Genomic DNA, 25,176 nt, shown 5'->3' with positions numbered 1-25,176 from the left:
TCTCTCAAAGTATTCCTCCACTGAATAGAATGGAGACTCTATTAACCAGTTCTTGATTTTTGTTCTGAAGCTCGTGTCGTCCAAGTTCTTCACACTGTCAGGCAAGGCGTTGTAAATCCTCAGCCCTCAACCTAGCTCCGCAGTGCAGGCTGGTTGCTTGGCTGAATCGGACTAGGCGCTGAGCCTGAGACAGCAAATAATAGCAGCGTTGGTGGGAATGCGAGCGGCCGCAGTAAATCCTCAGCCCTCAGGGCTAGTATTGGAAAACAACCCTTCTTCTAACTCAGTCTGCAGAAAGGGATGTCTATTGTCGCTTTTCCTCTGGTGTTGTAGGAATGTCTGTCTTCTCTTCTTGAGAGCAAGTGGGAATTATCTCTTGCGTGAAACAGGGAGAGCAAGATATATTGATTATATACCGTGAGTATTCTCAGCTTGATGAAGATGGATCGACAGTGGTCCAAGTAGCCCGCCGAATCCAGGATCCTTAGAGCTTTCTTCTGCTGGAACAGAACATCTTTACATCCTGGAGAAAACGAGATTTAAGTTTTCCATCTTTTCAGTCCCCACAACTGAAGTCCATAGTTGATAAAGCTATGAAACATAGCGAAATACACCTCCACCAGATGCTTCCTGGAGATTAATGGCTTCAAACGTCTAAGTTGGTTAGTTTCAGACAACAGTCCAAACTGTGACAACAGTTTATAGATAAAAATAGTAATATAGAAACTGTAGCTAAGACCATACTCAAAACTCATGCCACACAGCACAAATCAAAGATACTGAAGATATATCATACCTATCACATAATGTCTAACGGCCTTATACACCATCTGGTTTAACGCTAATCTACAATCTATATTCTATATAATTATATAAAAGCGAAATGGCACTCACTCACTGACTGACTGACTCACTCACTCACTCGCAGAACTAAAAATCTACCGGACCAAAAACGTTCGAATTTGGTAGGTATGTTCAGTTGGCCCTTTAGAGGCGCACTAAGAAATCTTTTGGCAATATTTTAACTCTAAGGGTGGTTTTTAAGGGTTTAAAGTTCGTCTTTTAGCATGTATATTCTTCTTATTCTCTTAATTATAATTGAAAAATGTCCATACCATATGTTAATATAGAACTATAATCTAGAGAGAGTACCTCTTCGAAACAGTTGTTAACTGGTAACTAAATTAATAATTTTGTCAGGTTGGCACCAAGTTGAAGATTGAAATGCATTTATCGCGGAAAAATTGATTGGGCACTGCTACTTCAATCAGAGCTATTCCTGGGAATATTATATTACTAGCCGTCAGGCTCGCTTCGCTCGCCATATCCGTTTAGCCAGACGTTTAGTCTGGACCCCCGACTGGATCGTCCTAACATATGATCGTCCTACAAATGGAAAATGCAGGCGAGCGAAGCGAGCCTGCTGATCTCATTCTCGGACGATCCAGTCGGGGGTCCAGGGGGCGCCCCCTGGCTAGACGGATATGGCGAGCGAAGCGAGCCTGACGGCTAGTTACATAATATAGGAATGATCACATTTAATGTAACTTATCTCAACCAACATCTGATCTATCTCCGTTTAAACCGAATGGTGCATGTAAAACCTAAGTACTGAAAGTGGAAGTTCTAGAGAAACACGAAAATAATTAATTTCATTTGGAAAAGCAATTGAATAATCATTCTCTTACATCCCATGATTTTAATTACAAAGAATGAACAATTTAGTCATTAATTACTTACTACTAATTTACAATAAGGTCCACGATATTTAAGTTTTCCCTGATTTAAAATCACAACTACACATATCCACTAATTTCACACGCATTCGTAATCTAAATTCTCCTCATTGATGAAAACCATCACAACACAACTGTAAGGTCAATTTTCCTCTTTCACTGAGACAAAACGGACACAAAAATTAAACTATTTAGATCACTAAATTAGTCTAGACCTAGTCTGAACCAAATTGAATACTGTACACTTTTTGAAAAACTGAAGAGATGAATTCAGTAGCTTACATCACATACCACAAAGTGGAGGATTCATTTATGGTGGCTCATTGAAAACTGAGCAATCTTTTCTACTTTGAATCAGACACAGATTGTTTAATGCTTCGAGATTTGATTTGTAGTAGAATACCAGGTGTTTCAAAAAGAATGACCCAATTTTAAACAGTTATATTTATTTTTAAATGGTTCACACAACCCAATTTTACATAAAATTACTCACAGAAGTATCAAGTTTATGATGATGTATTATAAGTGTTCTATGTGCCCTCATTTTGAGGCTCTGACGACATCTAGATGTCAAAATCATCCCAGACTGTTCGCAAGATGTTTTCTGGGACTGTAGCTACTGCATCAGTTATCCTGGGTTTTAGCTCCTCAATATCAAGTGCTGAGGGAGGAACATAAAAACGATCTTTAAGGTTGTTCCTCCCTTAGCACTTGACATTGATGAGCTAAAAACCAGGATAACTGATGCAGTAGCTACAGTCCGAGAAGACAGACATTTTGCGAACAGTCTGGGATGAATTTGGCTACCGTCTAGATGTCGTCCGAGCCTCAAAAGGAGGGCACATAGAACACTTAATCATCATAAACTTGATACTTCTGTGAGTAATTTGATGTAAAATTGGGTTGTGTGAACCATTTAAAAAAATAAATATAATATTACCGTTTAAAATTGGGTCATTCTTTTTGAAACAACAGGTAATCAGATAGCGTATAATGCTTTCGAGATAATACTTCTACAATGATTTGTATACAATCTACATACAAAATATGTAAAAATAATATTTAGATTTTTACTCTTGTCACATATAATAATATCAATAATATTCATTTGAAATACATTCAATCATCGATTAAAAGCGTAATTTTAAAATTATTATTATGAATTCGCCAATATCCTTTTATTCCTGTTGATCCTTTTCCAATCATGTATTTTATGTGTGTATTGTTAAATGTAAAATAAATAAATATTTTGGATCCATCTCGAGGATGATTTACAACATGAAGGCCTCGTCGTAAATGTGTGTGTCTTTTAAGTAGTAAAAGATTTCAGCCGGGTGCACAAAAGCCCGTTAAATTTTAACCGTGATTAGATGCCACCAGAACCAATAATTCATTATAGAAGCCTTCTTTTCAAAAAAGATTTCTCTGATTGGTCCTCGTGACACTTAATCATGGTTAAAATTTAACAGGCTTTTGTGCGACCGGGCATAAATCTTTAACTTAAAAGACACATTCATCTTCGTGATGGTAATCCAAAAATGTTGACTTCATAATAATGCTTCATAATAATTTAGAAAAAATATACTTGATATTTTCTAAATTCATTCCACATAAAAATGCCAACAATGAACATTCCTGGATCAGTTCAATCTATCCTGGTTGCACAACAGTCGGTTAAATTTTAACCGTGATTAATTCCACGAGAACCAATCAGAGAAGCCGTCTTATCAAAAAGGCCTTCTCTGATTGGTTCTCGTGAAATTAATCACGGTTAAAATCTAACCGGCTTTTGTGCAACTGGACCTCAAACTATTAAATAAACGAAAGTGGGACATGTAAACTGGGTTAATTTAGCGTTTCAATTTGGTTCAAATAATTGAATAAACATGGATTCCCAAGACTGACCGCATTCATAGACTTGAAACTTTTCAACTTCTTTCATTGATGGACTCTTTTCAACTTTAAGATACGTTAATACCTGTGCAAGTAGTTACGTTCAAGTCGAGTATTACACTTCAAGATACGTTTATACTTGTGCAAGTAATTACGTTCAAGTCGAGTATTACACTTAACAGATACGTTTATACTTGTGCAAGTAATTACGTTCAAGTCGAGTATTACACTTCAAGATACGTTTATACTTGTGCAAGTAATTACGTTCAAGTCGAGTATTACACTTAACAGATACGTTTATACTTGTGCAAGTAATTACGTTCAAGTCGAGTATTACACTTAACAGATACGAAAATTTCGTATTAGGAGTCCGGTCTCACAAGATGTCAAATTATCATCATATTAACATTGATAACTGAATAATGATAATAATAAACGGTAGGACATATCTTACTTGTTAAATATTAAGGAATCGGAACACATGGAATTTATATTCTCTCTGAGCGGTTTACTTTCAATAAAGAGAAAATATAGCATAAGAAGATATCGCATTGTATAGGTCGTTTTTGTTCCAAATTTGAAGCTGATTCTTGTTAACAGAATACTGTCCATTACAGTCTATTATAACTGTTTTGTTGGGGTGAGAGTATGAGAAAGGTAGCTACAGTATGAGAGACTACCAGCGTCACATAGCTTCATTTCTAGGACGATCGGCTTGAGTTAACATAGAATAAGAATAAGACTAATTTATTTGCCATTAAACAATCAAATTGCAATAGGCTTCGTCACAATCATAATCAACATTGATAGGTACAGTGATACAATATCCATTAAGATAATAATAACATAAACACCCTATACCATGGGATATTTTCTTGCGCTATAATTTCTCTATGGTTAAACGCATTTAATATAATGGGGAAAATATACTATAAAAAGATATTCCATTGTATAGGTCGTTTTTATTCCAAATTTCAAGCCGATTTTTGCTAAAAGAATACTGTCCGTGTACAAAGAAATGACAGTGTAGAAATATAAATAGTTAATGCAGAGAATCGGCATCGCTATTCTTCTATCTTTATTCACTGCCATTATAACGTGGACCACACTATATTCTATTTTATGAGAGACTAGCAGCGTCACATAGCTTCACTACTAGGACTGAGTAGGCTTGAGTTAACATTGAAAATTGGAGCATAAACACCCTATACCATGAGATATCTTCTTGTGCCATCTATGCCTTCTCTATGCTTCCACTGACTGACACTATGGGGATCCTTAAGTCCACGCTAGAAACCTGAGTAGAAAAATCTAATCGCTTTCAATCAGTCTATAGTATTCATCGTTGTCGATTTCTATACGGAGCGGCGATTTGGGCCGGAAAGGACTCCGTCTGTCGCGCGACCGATGATTTCTGTCGCGCGACTCTCTGTCGCCGCGTTTGTGATCTATGTCGCGCGAGTGTCGCTCTTTGTCGCGCGACTGTCGCTCTCTGTCGTGCGACGATCGCTTCTTAATCTTGGCGCGCAGGTCTTTTGCGTTAGGTTGCGCGCAAACCTCATCGCTGTCGTAATCAGGCGACGTCCGACTGGTACGCTCTTTGGATCGGTCGCCGCGTCTCTGCGTCGTCTCCTGCTTGTCAGATAAAGTCAAATTATTATTTATCACATCAATAGCAGAAATTACAAAATTCAATTCAATTTTATTTCACCAAAACACAGAAAACAGTACAAAGATGTGACAATAAAAAAAACAATAATTATTATTCTAGATATCTATATCAACTATCTGTAAAATACGGCTGGAGGTGAAGAACTACTGGCTTAAAATATGGAGGCTTACAGCTTTATGCCAAAACAAGCATCATTGAATATCGATTGGTTACACATACAGAACTATAGTAGTTCTGTGAACAGTAGACCTCACGCAGTTTTCTCATCCACAAGTATCTGGTGTCACCTGTTCACCGGCTTCTCCAGACATCTGTGTAATCCACTGGTCAGCTGATTGATTATGAATAATTCTATAGTCTGATTAATCCTATCTTCAGAGTAGATGATATAATATGGTGATATCGGAATATGGAAGAAATTCTTTTCCTTTCATATTATCATTAAAATGCAAAATTTCAAAAAAACCTTGTTATACGTCATAGATGCGCAGTTAAAAAAGGAATATTCCTGCCAAATCTCATAGAATTCTATCAACGCGTCTGGCCGTAAATGCGTTACATACAGACAGACGAAAGAAAATCAGAGTTAAAACATAGACCTCACTGCGCTCGGTCAAAAATTACTTTATTAACTTGAATTTGAATTTATTTGACTCATTGGATGTACAACAATAAAATTGTATGGCAGTCGTCATATTATAAAAACAAAAAATCGCAACAAAAAGTGATTCATATCATAAAAACACCTATCAGCCACTTCATTGTTCAATTCCTTAAAATAACAATATGAGAATTTAGTTGCTTTCAATTTTGCTTTTTGTTGATTAATTATTTAAGGACACGTTAGTAAAACGTAGCTGTAACGGCGTGTGGTGGAATCCGATTTTGTCAGTTACTAGTTATTAACTGACGTTTACGCTACGTTTAGTTCCTGGCAAAATCCACTCTAAATCTTACAAAATATAAAATATGTCAAGGGTATTTAGATATAATTATATTACCCTTATATTTTATAAAGGGTACTTAGATTTCTATTTTTATTTATAAAAATATGTAGTTGCCATGATGATCGAGTAAATCATGTTATTTATAGTGAGGTCCACGTTATAATGGCAGTGAAGAAAGATAGAACAGCGTTGACGATTCTCTGCCTTGCCACTGCCTCCTATAGCGGATAGCTGATACCGGTATATCTGATGTAATATTAACTGTTCATTATTGCTTAAAACGATAAGTCATATTTTTCAATGATTCAATAATCAATTTCTATAATTGAAATGAAATGTTATTCTTTATAAATTATATTATAAATGTTAGTCTTTGTACATTGTCAAAGAACTATCTAGCAACGTTGCAGAGGTAGAAAAGAATATCACTATTTGCTATGTCGAATGATGAATCAGAGTAGATTTCAAAGCAACATTTTGGAACTTGACCAAAAATAAAATCATTTACTCCAAAAAACCCGGCAATTTTAGAGCAACAAGGTAGATAGACAAGGATAGCAACACCACTGTTAATCAAAGACTGTCATTATAACGTGGACCTCACTATAGCGATGTCTGCTTTGTCTGCAGATAGACAAGGATAGCAACACCAATGTTAATCAAAGACTGTCATTATAACGTGGACATCATGGACTACTGACCTTATGCTTACGATGTCGCCGATGGTGTCTCTCTTTCGAGCGACTGCGATGCTTTCTGTCGCCTCGCGTCTCCTCTTCGTCACTCACCTGGCCACGCCCTCCTACAATAACATTTAATTATTCTTTATTGATTCATACAATAAGTACATCATCAAAAATGATAGGGAGAGAAAAAATAAGGTAACCTTGTGCTATTCCTCTCCCAAATTTAGATAAGGTTGGAATAGAATAGAATCTTTATTGCAGCCATATCTCAGGTCTTCAGATACAATACAAGAGTCAAATATACAGGGTCTGTATAATAAGTAATCGGAAAGACCTCAGGACATTTTTTATTGACAAAATATGTACAATTTTTCTTTAGGAATCTTCAAAGTAGTCGATAACACGCAGATACCGGATTTTCCAATCCCTGAACGCTCCCTGGAAGTCGGCAACCTCTATGCTGTCTAGAGCCCTCGTCGTAGCACGTTGAACGTTTTCCAGAGTCCTGAACCGCGTCCCCTTAAGTTGTCTCTTGATCTTGGGGAACAAAAAGATGTCCGGTGGTGGCCGTTTACAGTTTGGCCGGGTGGCACAAACTCTTTGTGAACGGCTCCGTCGACTAACCGTCCGGGTTCATCAAGTCCGTCCGGGGAATGCCGATTCGTGGATCCTCTATCACGACAATGCTCCGTCGCACACCTGCCTGCTCGTCACCGAACAGTTGGCCAAACATTCGAGGGTAACGTTGCCAAATCCTCCTTACAGCCCGGATATGGCACCACCGGACTTCTTTTTGTTCCCCAAGATCAAGAGACAACTTAAGGGGACGCGGTTCAGGACTCTGGAAAACGTTCAACGTGCTACGACGAGGGCTCTAGACAGCATAGAGGTTGCCGACTTCCAGGGAGCGTTCAGGGATTGGAAAATCCGGTATCAGCGTGTTATCGACTACTTTGAAGATACCTAAAGGAAAATTGTACATATTTTGCAAATAAAAAATGTCCTGAGGTCAGTCCGGTTACTTATTACACAGACCCTGTATACAAAGTAATACATGATACAAAATACAAATAATAAATTACATCAGTAAGTTACACTATCAGTACCCTATGATAATAATATGTCACCTGATTTTCAACTTATAACCCAATATTGCTAGCTAATGTATAAAAATCTTGTTTAAAGGGTTAGCTGCTAAGAAACGTTTCATATGGTATGGTTAGACATAGGTCAAGTCTTGTAGTTGTTCACTTCACAAACTTTTCAGTTCTTACTTATTTTCACAAAGTAGATTTATAATAAAATGTAAATGAAGAAGCAGGATTCAGTTTTGGCAAAGTTGCAGCAATATTTTACAGTATTTTAACACTTAATGAGTGCGATTTCGTTACATCATTTGGCTTTTAATCTACATAAATTCAATAAATGTTTACAATATGTTTACACCGTAAATTGGATAAGAGAAGAAAGCTTCTCCTACTTTCTGAACTGTCACCTTAATTAAAAAAAATAACACAAGGATTGCCTTAGTATTTTATCCATAGTGAGGTCCACGTTATAATGGCAGTATTTGATAAGCAATGGTATTGCTATCCTTGTCTATCATTCAACAAAGTGGATACCGCTATCTCTTTCTCGCTTTGCTCTGTTGCCAGATCGTCTTTTAACAATGTAGAATTAACAATTAACAAAATATTTCATCGTAATTATGAAACTTCATTATGAAATTATTGAAAAATATAATTATTTTAAACGGGAATAAACATTTAATATTACATTAATAAACGTGTATCAGCTACCATTTATAGAAGGCATTGACAAGACCGAAGATCGGCAACGTTGTTCTCCTATCTTTCTCCACTGCCATTATAACGTGGACCTCACTATAGCAATGTTTCCACATCAATGTCATTTGTTACATAAATAAATAGCCAACCTTACTCAAAACTAAATCGTAGGGTTGTACATGATTTCTATAGGGTTATTTCTCAGTCCTGTTACCCAGTCACTAGAGTAATTTATAAAACGCAAATTCAATTGTGATAAAAATGTATTATTGTTATAATACAAAAGAAATATTCTTATTTATTTAAATAATAGAATGAATATTCCATAATTTTCACAATTATTAATATAGTCTGCAAATCGTCATTGTAGACTCGTAGTGTTGAAAGTTGAAACTAAGGCCGTTTTCCGAGCTCGGGATTCAGCTAAGTTCTACACTTATACAGCTGGAGTCAGAAAATTGGCTTTTCGAAACGTGGCGTAGTCGCAGTCCACGTTTAAATTCAATTTCGAAAAACTAGAAAATTGAACTCAAAATAAAATAAAGAGAAAATAGTGTAAAGTATCAGCTATTTTGAATTATTTAAGAATGTTAAATTTTGTCAAGGAAAAACGTTTCCAATTATAGAAATGACAAAATAAAGATTGTCATAAAAACTGCGACTACGCCCCGTTTCGGAAAGCCAATTTTCTGACTCCAGCTGTTCAAAGTCTAGAACTTAGCTAAATCCCGAGCTCGGAAACCGGTCCTTGGAATATGCTGAAAATATTAAAGAATATGCTGAAAATGTCCACTCATTGAAGTTATACACACGCTTTGACTTTTTGTTGAAAACAATGACCCTTGTAGATTCAAGTTAATGTTAATTTAATATTATTGAGTGATAGTTTGATAAATACCTCGTTTCCTGTCACCACGAGGCGATTCCTCTTCGTCACTGACGTGGCCGCGAGCACCCCTTAGCACTGACTTCACTGGCTTCAGCACAATGTCCTACATAACAATACATAATATTTCATTCAGCACAATATACAGTTCAAAAACGTCTTCATTGTACATCCTCTAGAATTCATATTTAACAAATGCTTTATTAATGGTGTATTCCCCGAAATTTTCAAAATTGCTGTGATTAAACCAATTCCCAAATCTGGTGATCTGTCAAAATCTGAGAACTACCGACCTATTAGTCTTCTTCCTAATATTTCAAAAATAATTGAAAAATACTAAAAATGAGGCTTTTAAACTTTCTAAATAAAAATGAAAAATTTCAATGGTGTATTCCCCGAAATTTTCAAAATTGCTGTGATTAAACCAATTCCCAAATCTGGTGATCTGTCAAAACCTGAGAACTACCGACCTATTAGTCTTCTTCCTAATATTTCAAAAATAATTGAAAAATACTAAAAATGAGGCTTTTAAACTTTCTAAATAAAAATAATTTTATAGAAAACTTTCAGTATGGATTCCAGGCGGGAAAATAAAAAAAAAATGCAATTCTTCACTTAACCGGAATTATAAGCAGTAATTTCAATGATAATAAAAAACAATATCAGTGTTTTTGGATCTTGCAAAAGCATTCGATACCATACCACACATAATATTGAATAAATATTTTTAAATAAATTAGAAAATTGTGGTGTTAGAGGTGCAGCAAAAAACCTTTTTGCTTCATACCTCGCAAACAGGAAGCAGATCCTCACCCTTAACAAAAAAACTGACAGTAGACACACCTCAGAATTTGGACTTCCACAAGGAACTGTACTTTCACCTCTATTATTCTTGATTTATGTTAATGATTTATATAAGCTAAATATACCAAATTACAATATAGTATCATTTGCAGATGATACAGCATTAATTTTCACAGGAGAATCATGGAACGAAGCTTATGATAATAAGATGCAAATAGAGGGCTGTCAATCACGAACTACTGGTTACAAACTCACATTCTCACTTTGAATGTAGACAAAACAAAATTTATTGCATTCTCACCAAATAATAGTGGACAACCTGCCAATAGATTACAGCTAAAAATGCATACCATAATGAGGTTTCTGTGGACTGCTCTTGCAAAGTTATAGAAAAAGTTGAAAAAATTAAATACTTAGGTATAATTATAGATCAAAACTTGAAATGGAATGCACATATACTTCACCTTTGCTCAAAATTAAAATATCTGACTTATATTTTCTACAAAATCAATAAAATTAAACATCCAAGTATTATTAAAAACATTTATTTTGCTTATGCACACTCTTTATTTCAATATAGCATTGAGGCATGGGGGGCAGCTCAGGATCCTCACTTCAATAAACTTTTTGTTCTACAGAAACATATTATCAGAGCAGCTCTGGGAAGACCGAGAATGTACCCTAGTAGACTACTATTTAAAGAAATTGATTTACCAACATTGAGACAAACATAATTACGCAATTCTGTACATTAATAAAAACAAAGACAAATTCACTACTCGTAATACACCATATCTAATACGTCCAAATGCTTTCAATACCTACAATAACCTATTCACTAGACTTACATCTTGCAAACACCAATTGCCCTTCTATTGCCATAAAATAAAAAATTGTCTACCTGAAAAATTCATTCTAAATACAATTACTAAGTGTTTAATTTATGAAATAAGAGAGTGGGTATGTAGGAAAGTTTACTTCGGACTTGAGATTTCAGAAGATTAATTGACTTTTTGTTCTAGTGCTTACATTGTTATATTGTACATACATTTATATTCTAGTGTTTATATTGCATATTGTTTCTTCTGGTACTAATTAAATTGTCTTAGACATCTATCCTAATTACCTTTAACATTTTTGAACTCTTCCAGAGCTCAAGCATTAGCTTTTCTGGGAGAGCCCATTGTTTCAATATTAAAATAAAAGAAAACATTCATTGAATATGTTTTTAAATTAGTTTAGATTATAATTAGTTATAACATTATAAGAATGTTTTTGTTTCACTTGTTTGTAAAAAAAAGAATGGCAATAAATTGATTTTGATTTTGAAAAACGTCGAACAAGAGATAATATTGAGAAATGTGTTTCAATATATAAGACAATTTAATATTTAAGGCTTTGGCTGTTGGAATGAATGATCCATACATTAGAATGATTTATACAGTACTCGACAATAATCGGCTTAAAAATTTGAAACATCGACCTATACGATGTCTATACTATAATTACGACCTATACTATATCTTCTTATGCTATCTTTTCTCTATGATTATGAAATATTTATCTCGGGCCACTCCAGTGTTTCGGATGAACACGTTAAGCCGTCGGTCCCAGCTGCTTAAAAAGCAGTCGTTAAGTCATGTCAGAGGCCCTGAAATTGATCAGTTGCGACCTTAAAACTCTGACACCAGACCTGAGCCAGCCAGGTAACTCGATATTATTTTATTCTATGATTATAATTATGCCAATATTGTCAATGCTATTCTGAATAGCCTATGACATGTATTACTGAATAAAATGAAATGTTTTTAACCTGAATATTTCAAGAAAGGGCAAATTCACAGTGCTTCTCCACAACTCTATTCAAAAAGCCATGACCTGGGGAGATTAAACATTGAAGAATATGCCATTATTATTTTTAAACTAGCTGGCCCGGCGAACTTTGTACTGCCAAATAGTTAATGCATCTCATGACAAACTTTAGCTGGATGCACACCTGAGGCGTTTTGCTGCATTTTGCATCCAGGTGCTTCTTGCTTATTGGTTTGAATGGAAGGACTCATACACACTGAATCGGGCATGGCGTGGAACGGTGTGATAAGGCAATCTCCATAAGATCAACACTTTGCATCACCAAGCCGCGCTTCCTAAGGTGTGCTTAGTCTTAGCTTAATCTGATGCACTATATTTTTATGAAAATTATACAACAATCAGTATTTATATTTATCAATATGGACTTCCTATGTGCTTAGTTAGTTGTGCAGCAGTTTGTATTTTTAGATATAGTTGAATGCAGCTTGCTTGGAAATTGAATGGTATATCTCCTTATATATTTATCAATATGGACTTCCTATGTGCTTAGTTAGTTGTGCAGCAGTTTGTATTTTTAGATATAGTTGAATGCAGCTTGCTTGGAAATTGAATGGTATATTTCCTTGCTGCTGATTTTCCAGTGCATATTCTAAATTTACAGTGCATATTCTAAATTTACAGCATTTCGTGTTCTACGACCCAAGTTTGGAGGTCGTTCGTACCGCGGCTTTATTATTATAATTAAAATGTTGTGTATCAGTGAAAAGAAAATAGAAAAACAGATCTACCGACGGCTGTTGGATGACGCAATGATTATAACAGCTGATTTTTATTTCTGTGTGAGGCCAGCTCACAAATCTTCTCCCATAAGGATTACATGTAAAACTTTGAAGGACCGTAGAAGAGAATCCTGAAGTCGGATCATAAATTTGATAGGCCATAAACCTGCTCCTGAACATAACAAATACAACTAAAAAATCATCAAATTCGGTGCACACATGAAAAAGTTATTGAATGTCAAAATTTGAGGCTCGATTTTTATTTATATAGATATAGATTTAATTGATTTAAACCTGCATAAAATTCACCTCTTTGCGGTCCTCAGGCGAGGCGCTACGGCTCCGCGGCGGGGACGCTGCCACCGCTACCCTCAGATCAGGTAGTTCCTCTTCTTCCTCCTCTTCCTCCTCATCCTCGGGACTCTCACTGCACTCACGTTTCACTATCAGCATACTTGCTTCTTTCCTCAGTCTTTTTCTTAGGTCCGATAATGATCCGTGTCGCTCCAATTTGTGTCTGCGAATAATCAAGAAATCTACCATTAACAACTTCCATTACCTTGCTTATGCCCTAGAGAAAAGATAGCACAAGACGATATACCATGGTATAAGGCCCGCCGCAAAGTAGACCCACGTTAATCCACGAAAAGCAACCCACGCCGTGAGATGTTTTGTAAACCATTGCTTTAGAATTATTCATAATCAATCAGCTGGCAAGTGGATTATTCATTGCATGTATTACACAGATGTCTAGAAAAGCCTAGCAATGGTTTACAAAACATCCCACGGCGTGGGTTGCTTTTCAGGGCATTCTGGGAAGTTTTACTTCAAATCAGCCATTTCATATATTTTATCCATTCCGTATAAATTAAAATGAAGGTCTTGGTGAAGAATTCTCCTAACAGAACGATCGGAAAGTCCAAGGGCAGACGCATTAGGGCAGGCGTGCTGATCGCCTTTGAGATTACAAAATAGAAGCTCTCACTGTCTCAATGTTTTCACGTGAACTAATGGGCCGTGGAACTTTAGATCTTCGTTTTGTTGGACTGTTTTTTCAAATATAGTAATCCACAAAACAATTGATTGCCGGTCTGGAGCACGGACCAATGGGGCTAAATTAAACCGATTCCGGCAACAACTGAACAGTAGGCCTCAACGGCGAGCACAAGCTACACGCTGTTCCAATGCATAATGGCGACTGAACTGTGCCAGAGCAAAACTTTAAAATCACGCTTCTCGAATGTGACCACTAGCACTCCGCTATGTCATCAACTAACTGAATAGTAAGCATTTCAAAAAAATCTGGTGTGGCGCACTCACATAACTTTCCTTGCCGTTATGAAAATTGATCACCTGACGCTAGTGTTCACGCGCATCTCAAGTCTACTATTCAAGATCTGAGCCAGCTGGTGACAGGACAATAACGCTGGAGACACACGAGATCTGCTATCTCTTCATAGTGAATAATTTAATAGAATCAACAGTTGCCAACAGTTTGCAGTTGAATACTTACATTTTCTCAAATTTCAAGCTTATTTTCAATTTTAGGTGAAAATGTTACTGGACACTAATTGTAGAGATTTTCATGCTCAATCTTTTCCACTCAAAAATTGCCGTTTAAATTATATCTGAGAACTGATAATTGGAAATCTAAACTCAAACTTTGCATAGATGGAGCGGAGCTCCTGAAATTTTTACAGATATGGTACTTGTGGCAGTTGATATAGCTTATCAATGACTATTTTAGGTATAAATTTGATCAAAATCGTTGGAGCCATTTTCGAGAAAATCGCGAAAAACCCTGTTTTTGACAACATATTCGCCATTTTAGCCGCCATCTTGAATTGCATTTGATTGAAATTGTTCGTGTCGGATCCTTATAGTGTAAGGACCTTAAGTTCCAAATGTCAAGTCATTTCGTTAATTGGGAGATGATATATCGTGTACACAGACGCACATACACTCATACACACACACACACACACACACACACACACACACACACACACCACACACACACACACACACAGACCAATACCCAAAAACCAATTTATAAATTTGGGTACCTTAACGTTTTTTGGGAAAGCAATACTTTCCTTACCTATGGTAATAGGACAAGGAAAGTAAAAAGAAATAGTATGATGCCGCACTCTGTACTATTTTTTGTCTATGATAAACGGTAGGCTACCAGACAGTTGAGAGAAGAATGAGTAAATGTTGAAATAACTGACCGTCTCTTCTCCAGACTCCTAGCCTTGAGCCTCTCCTCCAGGTCGTCGGCGTGCATCCTCATGCGCGGCATCTTGCCGCCCCTCCCTCCTCCTCTTGTGTCCTCATCCGAGCCACCCCCCGAGTCGTCCCCCGCACCCCTCCTCCTCATCGGATGCCGTGACGTCATCAGCACAGGCGATGGAGGGGGTGTTGGTCGTTTCGGCGGACTGTCTTGGCCTACTGGCAACACAAACAAATTGTCAAATGACATGGCTAAAAATGATTTTTGTGTGTTTTGAATTGTAAATTGAGCGTGTAATTGAAGTGACAAATAACCTATAGCTATATTTAGTTGGTTGAATGTTAATTACTGTTAGCCTATATTATAATATTGTAGGATCATTTTATATATTAATATTAATGTATAAGTGAATAAGTTATATTAAGACTCCACGTCGGCGTACAAGTTTTCTTTTGCCGACGTGTAGCACAAAGTTGTCAATTTCCTTTCAGTTGTATTCTGTATATATTTTTGTGCAATAAACGATTTGATTTGATACATTTGGACTGTTGTATGAATTAGAATTGGAACCGTTTTGGGCGTGAACCTGTCGTATACTTTTCTGTAAGTTGTGTAATTCTGAATGATTAAATAAACAGCTCTTATGTCTTTCATTTGAATGTGGCTCTCATGAATTGAAACATGCAACAATACAATTTAAAATGGTACTTTTATTTATATTTATTTAAACTTAAGAAATAAGACTTAGTAGTCTTATAATTTAAAATTACTTTTCAGCGTGATTCTCACTATAATGCAACTAATGTAAGTACTGTCTCCAATATAAAGGTGCGTACAGATTTACGCGCCGCAAACATGAGCAATTCACTTTTAATCAGCTGACTATATCTGTATTTTCACAGAAACTGTAGGATACAGATATAAAAAGCTTGGCATCAGCTGATTAAAAGTGAATTGCTCATGTTTGCGGCGCGTAAATCTGTACGCACCTTAAGCCATAAATACAATGATACTTGGTAAAAACAATATAAAAATCTTGTAGCACCCTTTATTTTTAAAAAACTTTAAAAAAATAAAGGGTACTATATACAAGATTTTTCTATTAATTTGTTAAAAAGTAGCCCCTGTGAATGAAGTGTTTTTAATGGTTTTTCCCTTTTTGTGTAGTTGAGAAGTTGATATTGTGGTAATTATTCATATTGAATGAAAAAGACTGAGAAATTGTCAAAAAACCACTGATTTATTGATAATTAGAAAGACCGGTTTCGGTTATTACACCATTGTCAATCTCTGATAAACTCTGAGTTTATAACCGAAACCGGTCTTCTAATTATCAATAAATCAGTGGTTCTTTGACAATTTCTCATTCTTTTTCATTCAGTTTTTAATGGTACTTGGTTATAACGTCATTTAAGGGACTACATATTTAATGACTCACAGAGTAACACTATAAAAGAGGTTTCTAAATCTTAAGTTTAAACCGAGGAAAAATTGAAAAAAAAACTAGTTTCTATATGGAAAACACATATTTAATAAAGGTAATTTAGGAAATACATACTTTAAGATACATACAGTATATACTGAGTGTTTCAAAAAGAATGACCTAATTTCAAAAGTTATATTTATTTTTTAAATGGTGCACACAAACCAATTTTACATCAAATTACTCACAGAAGTATCAAGTTTATGATGATGTATTATGAGTGTTCTATGTGCCCTCCTTTTGATGACACAAGGATGTACGCCTTTTCCTCAACACCAGCCTGCCTCAATGTTGCATAAGGCGCACAGGACCACAAAACAGCTAGGCTATGCATTCTTGGCCTCCATGGTCCCCTGACATAACAACGTATGATTTTGTCCTGTGGGATACGTTAAAGATCGTGTTTATGTTCATCCCTTAGCACTTGATATTGAGGAGCTAAGATCCAGAATAAACGATGCAGTAGCTACAGTCCGAGAAGACATCTTGCGAACAGTCTGGGATGAATTTGGCTACCGTCTAGATGTCATCCGAGCCTCAAAAGGATGGCACATAGAACACTTATAATACATCATCATCAACTTGATTCTTCTGTGAGTAATTTGATGTAAAATTGGTTTGTGAGCACAATTTAAAAAAATAAATATAACTGTTTAAAATTGGGTCAATATTTTAGAAAAACCGGTATTATGTATAACTGAGTCTCATCTGTTCGTTTAGACCTGGTCCTGGTCCGACCTGGGGTAATCGAACACCTAGACTAATCGAGCACCTGGGCTTCTCAGTATCGATCGAGCAGTCGTAGCGAGCAGACGTAGTTTTTTTTTTTTTTAGTTAGAGTAGTTGAAATAGTGTATGCAATAGTTAAAGTGCTGAGTTTAGTGTTTTAATTGTTGTGCGCGAGTTCAGTGCCCTGCGCCGAAAAATCAGTTCAGTGCTGAATTATCATTTAGTCCGGCTAAGGAATGTAAAGAATGTGAGGAATGTCGACTCCCAAAAGATTGCCAACCTTCCTACTGCCAGAGTTCGAAGAGGAGGAGGAAACAGAGGACGACGCAACTATGAGTCAACTAACACCGGCTAGGAGCGTTGAACCAGCGTCAATGACTGGAAACGTCAACACTTCCCAGAATCGTTTCTAAAAACGAACCAACTGAAAACTGCAACGGAGCAGTTTTTGTACAATGCATGGAAAGAAGTCACTTTCCAACAGAGTGAAGAGAGAGAAAGAATGCATAAACTGGAAAAGGAGTTGGAGAGAGCACGGTTGGAGATTAATCAGCTGAAAGAGATATTTTCATCAGCATCTACAACCACACAGAATCTTCAATCTTCAGCTTCACATACAATGCAACCAGCATCTTCTAGAAGTAGCAATAAAAGTTATTCACCACCGAATGGGAGGAAGAAGAGAAAATGGTAGCATCAGAGACTGCATGGATTCTCCCTAAACAAAAGAAGAGAAAAATCCGTGACTCACCAGAAAAAATAAGGCCTGCAACTGATTCTACAAGTATGAAACCTACAGAAAAGAGAAACAAGCCACCGCCAGTCATATTAAGCAATATACAAGAGTATTCGAAAATTAAAGAGGCATTGAAATCGAAAAATCTCAATTCAGTGCCAACATGATGAACAACAACCAGCTAAAATTGAATGTTGAAACTGAACATGAATACAGAGATTTAACTAAGATGTTGAATGAAGCTAAATATGAATGGCACACGTACGAAAATAAACAAACTCGTCCAATTCGTGTCATGGCTAAAGAGCTTCATCCATCATGCGATCCAGAGGATATAAAGAACGATCTTCTAAGCAGAGGCTTTCAAATAATCAGTGCTGTCAACAAAATAAAAAAAGTGAAGAAAGATGGAAAAGAACACATTATCAGACTTCCAATGTTCATGTTAACATTCAAGAATACAGAAGATACAAAAAGAATATTTGAAATTAAACATATTTGCTACATGAAAGTGAAAATTGAATCAATTAGAAGTAATAAAATGATTCCACAGTGTAAACGTTGTCAACGGTTTGGTCATACACAGACATACTGTCAACATGAACCTGTGTGTGTGAAGTGTGCTGGAAAACACTGGACTATTTCGTGTACTAAGGCTAAAGAAACCCCAGCCAAATGTTTCAATTGTGCTGAGGCTCACCAGCTAACTACAGAGGCTGTCTCATCGCTAAAGAACTTCAGAGAAGAAGAACTGAAAAAGAAAACCTAGTTAAAAGAAGTAGCGAAGTACCACATACAACTAAACAGAGAAACTTCACTTCAAAAAAGTACACTGGAGAAATATCCTATTCCCAAGTAACGAAACCCACTCCAAGCCTACAACAGGAGAGCCAACCAAAGCAACAACAACAACAACCAGTTGAAGTCAATAAGGTTTTGCAGGAAATTTTGAACAGTTTAAATATTCTTTCTGGACGACTTGACAGCTTGGAAGGGAAGAGTAAGAGTATCGAGAAGAAAACTAGAAAATGAATATTGCGAGCCAACAAGATATAAGGATTGCTACCTGGAATGCCAATGGAATAAATAATATCAATAATAATAGAAAACAAGAAATAGAAATATTTCTAAAGACACGAAATATAGATGTTTGCCTCATCTCTGAAACCCATTCAACTGAGCAGACTCACTTCAAAATCAATGGATATAATGTTTACGAAACTATTCATCCTCAAAATCAAGCAAGAGGTGGAAGTGCTGTAATAGTGAAGGAGAGTATTAAACACTATGAAGACTTCAGTATTCAAAGTAATGAAATACAGCTAACTGTAGTTGGAATAGAGTCCATCAACCAGAAAATACTTGTTGGAGCTGCATATTTTCCACCACGTTACAATTTAAAGAAAAATGATTACACAAATATTCTTCATCAGCTTGGAGATAGATTCATAGTGGGTGGAGATTTTAATGCCAAGCATAAGGATTGGGGTTCAAGACTCACGACTACCAAAGGAAAAGAACTCAGAGAGGCTATCCAGGAGCTGGGCTGCGAATTCCATTCAACAGGGACACCTACGTATTGGCCAACAGATTTGAATAAAACTCCAGATCTTCTAGATTTCTTCATAACAAAGAGAATATCCAGTAATTTCATCGACATTGAAGAGAGCTTTGACCTGGATTCTGATCATTCAGCTGTAATTCTCACACTTAGTGAACGAATAATAAAGAAAGAAGACAGACCAATGTTAGTCAACAGAACAACAGACTGGGAAGCTTTTAAAGTGGATTTGGAGAATGAAATCAACTTGAATATTCCACTTAGAACAACTGAGCAGCTAGATGAAGCCGCAGAAAATTTCATGTGGCAAATCCAGAAATCAGCCTGGAAAAACACCAGACAATATACCAGGAAAACAAAAGGATGCAATTACCCTCTGGAGATTCGACAACTTGTTTTAGAAAAACGAAGGGCAAGAAGAAGATGGCAACAAACTCGTGATCCTGCTGACAAAAATATCTTGAATAACAAAACACAACAATTGAGAAGAGAGATAAGGAAACTAACTGAGGAATCCATTAATAACTACCTTCAAAATTTGACAGCAGATGCCAGTACAGATTATTCATTATGGAAAGCAACAAAAAGAATAAGCGGCCAATATTACAATCCCCTCCAATTAGAAAACCAGATGGTACTTGGGCAAGAAATAACAGAGAAAAGGCAGATTTATTTGCTTATCATCTAGAAGAAATCTTCCAGCCAAACAACATTCAATCTGAAATTGATCCTGAAGAAGATATAATGGATGATTTAGATACAGAGATTGATCCAGTTTCTATAAATGAGGTTCAAGAAGAAATAAAATATAATATGAATACCAAAAAAGCACCTGGGTTTGATCTGATTACAGGTGAAATCTTGAAGAAACTTCCAAGGAAAGGTATTGTCATGCTAACATACTTATTCAATGCATCACTCCGATTACAGCATTTTCCTACAATTTGGAAGGTGGCAGAAGTCATTATGTTGCAAAAGCCTGGGAAATGTCCTCAAGAAGCAAAATCATACCGCCCAATATCTCTTCTACCTGTAATTTCAAAGCTTTTTGAGAAATTGCTAATGAAGAGATTGACTCCCATCATAAGTAGCAGGAATCTGATACCAGCTTATCAATTGGTTTCAGGCAGAAGCACTCAATCCTGGACCAAGTACATAGAATCACCAATGTAATAGAGAAGTCATTAGAGAAAAAATCGATATGTTCAGCAATCTTCCTTGATGTGGCACAGGCATTTGACAAAGTGTGGCATGAAGGACTGATCATTAAACTTCATAAAATTCTCCCCACTCAACTTGTAAAACTTTTAAAATCATACATCAACAACAGATTATTCAGAGTAAAACAAGGTGACGACGTCTCCGAATTGAAGGAAATAAGGGCTGGAGTTCCACAGGGTAGTGTTCTTGGACCAGTTCTTTATGTGCTGTACACAAGCGATCTTCCTGAATTGGATGCAGTGACAATAGCTACTTTTGCTGATGATACTGCAATACTGGCAGAAGGGGAAACAGTACAAGAAGCAGCCACAAAACTACAGAATGCTAGCAACAGATTCAGTGACTGGACAAAAAATGGAGAATTCGATTAAATGAGATGAAGTCTATTCATATCAACTTCACAAACAAAATTATCAATGACCCGATTCGAATAAATGTGAATGGGAATGTAGTACCACACAGCAACACAGCAAAATACCTTGGAATGACTCTTGACGCCAAGTTGAAATGGAAAGAGCATATCAAGATGAAAAGCAGTGAGCTAGGACTCAAATACAGTAAAATCTATTGGCTGTTGGGCCGTCAATCACAACTCTCATTGGACAACAAGTTATTGATTTACAAACAAATTCTAAAACCTGTCTGGACGTATGGAATTCAGCTTTGGGGCTGCTCTAGAACATCTAACATCAGTCAGATTCAAACATTCCAAAACAAAGTACTGCGGAACATGGTGAATGCGCCCTGGTACATAAGGAACAGCGATTTGCACCGAGATCTGCACATCCCCTATGTGACCTGTGAGATAAGACGATTGGCAGCCCATCATGAGTCACGTCTTCATCAACACGACAACACCGAAGTCATCCAACTACTAGACAACACTGAACTCACAGGAGGTTGAAGAGAACAAAGCCCTTCGAGTTGGTGTAGTGCTAGTGGAGTGATTAAAGTATATTGAATAAAAGTGTAGTGAAATAATTTAAAGTAGTGAAATTATAGATTGGAACTGTAGGCTTCACTGGAAGACTTTAGCAATAAAAATTAATTTAGGATAAGAAATAACAGAACAAAATTAATGGTTAGTCCTAGTGACTAGTTTTAATAGAAATAACAAAAAAAAAAAAAAAAAAAAAAACCTGGGCTAAACGATATATACCCCTCTCACTCCTTCTCGGCATAATTTTCTTGACGTTATACTAGTAGTTCTGTGAACAGTAGACCTCGCGCAGTTATAAGCCACAGCCTCCTCTTATACTGTCCATCAGAATAAATCCTGTCTGTATGTCGTGTCGGCGAGATATCGGTGTGAAAACGGCTAATGGCTGTTGGGGTTGGTGTATCAAGAATGCTAACATCAAAAGCTAATCTCCTTCAAGACATACTGGCCACAGGACAGCCCAAGTTCAAAGCAGAGAAAGGTCGAGAGACAATACTATGTTATCAATAGCTCATTTAATAGTGTATAAAAATTGCATTCAATGAGGCATGCAATTAATAGTCCACACAGCATCTCATTTTTCACCAAGTTACATTGAGATATTGAATTGCAATTTATAATCCACTCGACAGCTGATTTATGATGAATAATTCTATAGTCTGATTTTTACTCTAATATTGGCGTATGAAGGGGGCTCCTTTTCCTTTTATATTATCCTTGAAATGCGAAATTTCCAAAAACCTTGTATATACGTCGACGCGCAATTTAAAAAGGAACTTACCTGTCAAATTTCATGAAAATCTATTACCGCGTTTCACCGTAAATGCGCAACATATAAACATTTAAACATAAAGAGAAATGCAAAATCGTCGACTTGAATCTTAGACTTCACTTCGCTCGGTCAATAAGATTTTTTTATAATCCGAGTTTTTCACAATGTGAATTACTTACAGTTTAGCGGTACTAATGTAACTGTTTGTTACACTGTCTTAAGTGATGTATGATAGTTATTGAGAGGTGCATAAACTTAGCATACTCAATTTCAACAGCGCCTAGAAAACTCACGCCTTTTGTTTTTGTTTCGGTCGAAAGCACCCCAGCTGTATGCGATGGAAGCCCACGGATTGGATGGATCGCCGGACGCCTGTTTTTGGTACACCTCGTCACCCGTATCATAAAACACCACGCCTCCTCCAATCGACTCCTGCAGTTTTCGTTTCCTCGATTCACTTATCAGACCCACATAACCTGCAAAATCAAAACAACTTCTATTAGATTTCGAATTTTCAAAACAGAATTTAAAGGTTTTCACATTCTTTAAAGTCCCCAATCTACAAAACAAAGCACTCACCCAGTTGCACAAAAGTCTGTTAAATTTAATCCCCATTAAATGCTGCGAGAACAAATCAGAGAAGCCTTCTTCTCGAAGAACCTACTCTGATTGGGTCTCGTGGAATTTAATAATGATTAAAATTTAGGCTTTTGTGCAATCGGGCCATTAGACTATAGGGGATGTGGAATTGACTGGAGAATCAACTAGCGCGATCTGAATGCCTGAGAAAATACAAGCAAATATTTTTTCCTACAGTTACGTTGAAAAGTGGCCATTGCTGCACTGATTACAGAACGCAAAGAATCACTTTTCCGCTCTAGTGCGGGAAAAATTTTTCTGCACTCCAGATTTGCAACATGGCAACGCAAAATACTTAGTAGGTTATATGGAGCAACAGTGCAGCAAAATCAAAATGAAGTTGGTAACAGTGACTGCTGTGGCTGCTATAGTGAGCAGAGGTGCAACCAAGCACAACGCGCTATTATTACATTATATATTATAACCAAGGACAACGAGGACTTTATGATTTTAGGATTAAGGTTTTTATCAATAATAAAATTACACAGAAAAACATTTGATGCATTTCAGGCAATTTTACCCATAATTACCCACTTTTCATATTCAATGGTAACTGTAGGAAAAACTTAATGTGAAATACGTGCGCAAAGTTCCTCTGCTGCACTCAAGAAACCATTCCGCCCTCGCCTACGGCTCGGACGTAAACGTTTCTTTCGGTGCAGCAAACTGACACTTTGCGCACTAGTTGCACAAATAACTATAGTGATTTCCTATTCTAATAACCATCTGACTATAGTACTAATGTAATTAGTTTGTATTTTAACAAGGGGCAATAGGCGCCTAGTGGCAAACGTTCTCCTGCTAAAGATCACATCTTCTCCATGGAAAGCGCTAGTGTTCCAACTCATGTCTATTGTGAGGTCCACGTTATAATGGCAGTGGAGAAAGATAGCAAAACAACGTTGCCGATCCTCTGTCTAGTCAATGCCTTCTATAGACGGTAGCTGATACAGGTTTATTGATGTAAAATTTACTGTTCATTCTCGTTTAAAAAAATTAGTTTCATTTTATCAAGCAATAAATTATATTTTTTAATGAAATGATAATGAATTTTCATAATCAAGATAAAATATTTTGTTAATTAATTATATTTCTACATTGTTAAAAAGCGATCTGGCAACAGAGCAGAGAGAAAGAGATAGCGCTATCCACTGTGTTGAATGATAGACAAGGATAGCAATACCATTGCTAATCAAACACTGCCATTATAACGTGGACCTCACTATAATCATAGGAGATGCTGATAGTCTAAATTGAGTCTCCTTTCCTCAGCCAATTTATGCACTTTTGTTTTTACATGATAGACGACTCTTCTTATTTGAGAATAGAGGACGTGTTTACTCGTAGCTGATACAGCTTTTTTTGATGTAACATTAACTGCTCATTCTAGTTTAAAATAATCAATTATATTTTATCAAGCAAGAAATAATATTTTTCAATAATTTCATAATTAACACGAAATATTTTGTTAATTATTAATTCTTCACTGTTGAAAGACAAGCTGACAACAGAGCAAAGCAAGAAAGGGATACAGCTATACGCTTTGTCGAATGATAGACACGGATAGCAACACCAATGTTAATCAGCTGCCGCCATTATAACGTGGACCTCACTAGTGTTGAATTACCAGCAAACTCGTGACTGTTGAACCGGGAGGCGTTGTTGACTCGTCTGTCTTGCCTGGTGGCGAATCTCAGCAGAATGCATTCAGCCAACGGATGAGAGGCACCTTTTCGCCACAGACCCGGCGGTATTTCGGTGCCCACCACCGCCAACGGATGAGAGGCACCTTTTCGCCACAGACCCGGCGGTATTTCGGTGCCCACCACCACCTCGCTTATCGAAACTCCGCCATCCGAA

At 36.6% G+C, this 25,176-nt stretch overlaps 1 protein-coding gene across 1 annotated transcript in view; it reads right to left on the bottom strand.

Annotated features, from left to right (window-relative positions):
- Positions 1 to 2,792: 2,792 nt before the first annotated feature.
- LOC111045427 (nuclear cap-binding protein subunit 3) overlaps positions 2,793 to 25,176 on the bottom strand; it is a 33,934-nt gene continuing 11,550 nt past the window's right edge. The window contains exons 7-12 of the mRNA XM_039436971.1: positions 22,971 to 23,153; positions 15,234 to 15,453; positions 13,312 to 13,519; positions 9,620 to 9,713; positions 6,950 to 7,050; positions 2,793 to 5,261 (exon numbers count right to left, since the gene is read on the bottom strand). Of these exons, the coding sequence (XP_039292905.1) occupies positions 4,941 to 5,261; positions 6,950 to 7,050; positions 9,620 to 9,713; positions 13,312 to 13,519; positions 15,234 to 15,453; positions 22,971 to 23,153 (1,127 nt within the window). The 3' untranslated portion in view covers positions 2,793 to 4,940. The remainder of the gene's footprint in view (positions 5,262 to 6,949; positions 7,051 to 9,619; positions 9,714 to 13,311; positions 13,520 to 15,233; positions 15,454 to 22,970; positions 23,154 to 25,176) is intronic.

Source organism: Nilaparvata lugens, chromosome 10 (genome assembly GCF_014356525.2).
Source record: "Nilaparvata lugens isolate BPH chromosome 10, ASM1435652v1, whole genome shotgun sequence".
NCBI classification, from domain to species: Eukaryota; Metazoa; Arthropoda; class Insecta; order Hemiptera; family Delphacidae; genus Nilaparvata; species Nilaparvata lugens.
The sequence above is the reverse complement of the archived record's forward strand: the minus strand, read 5'-3'. Positions and strand labels throughout refer to the sequence as shown.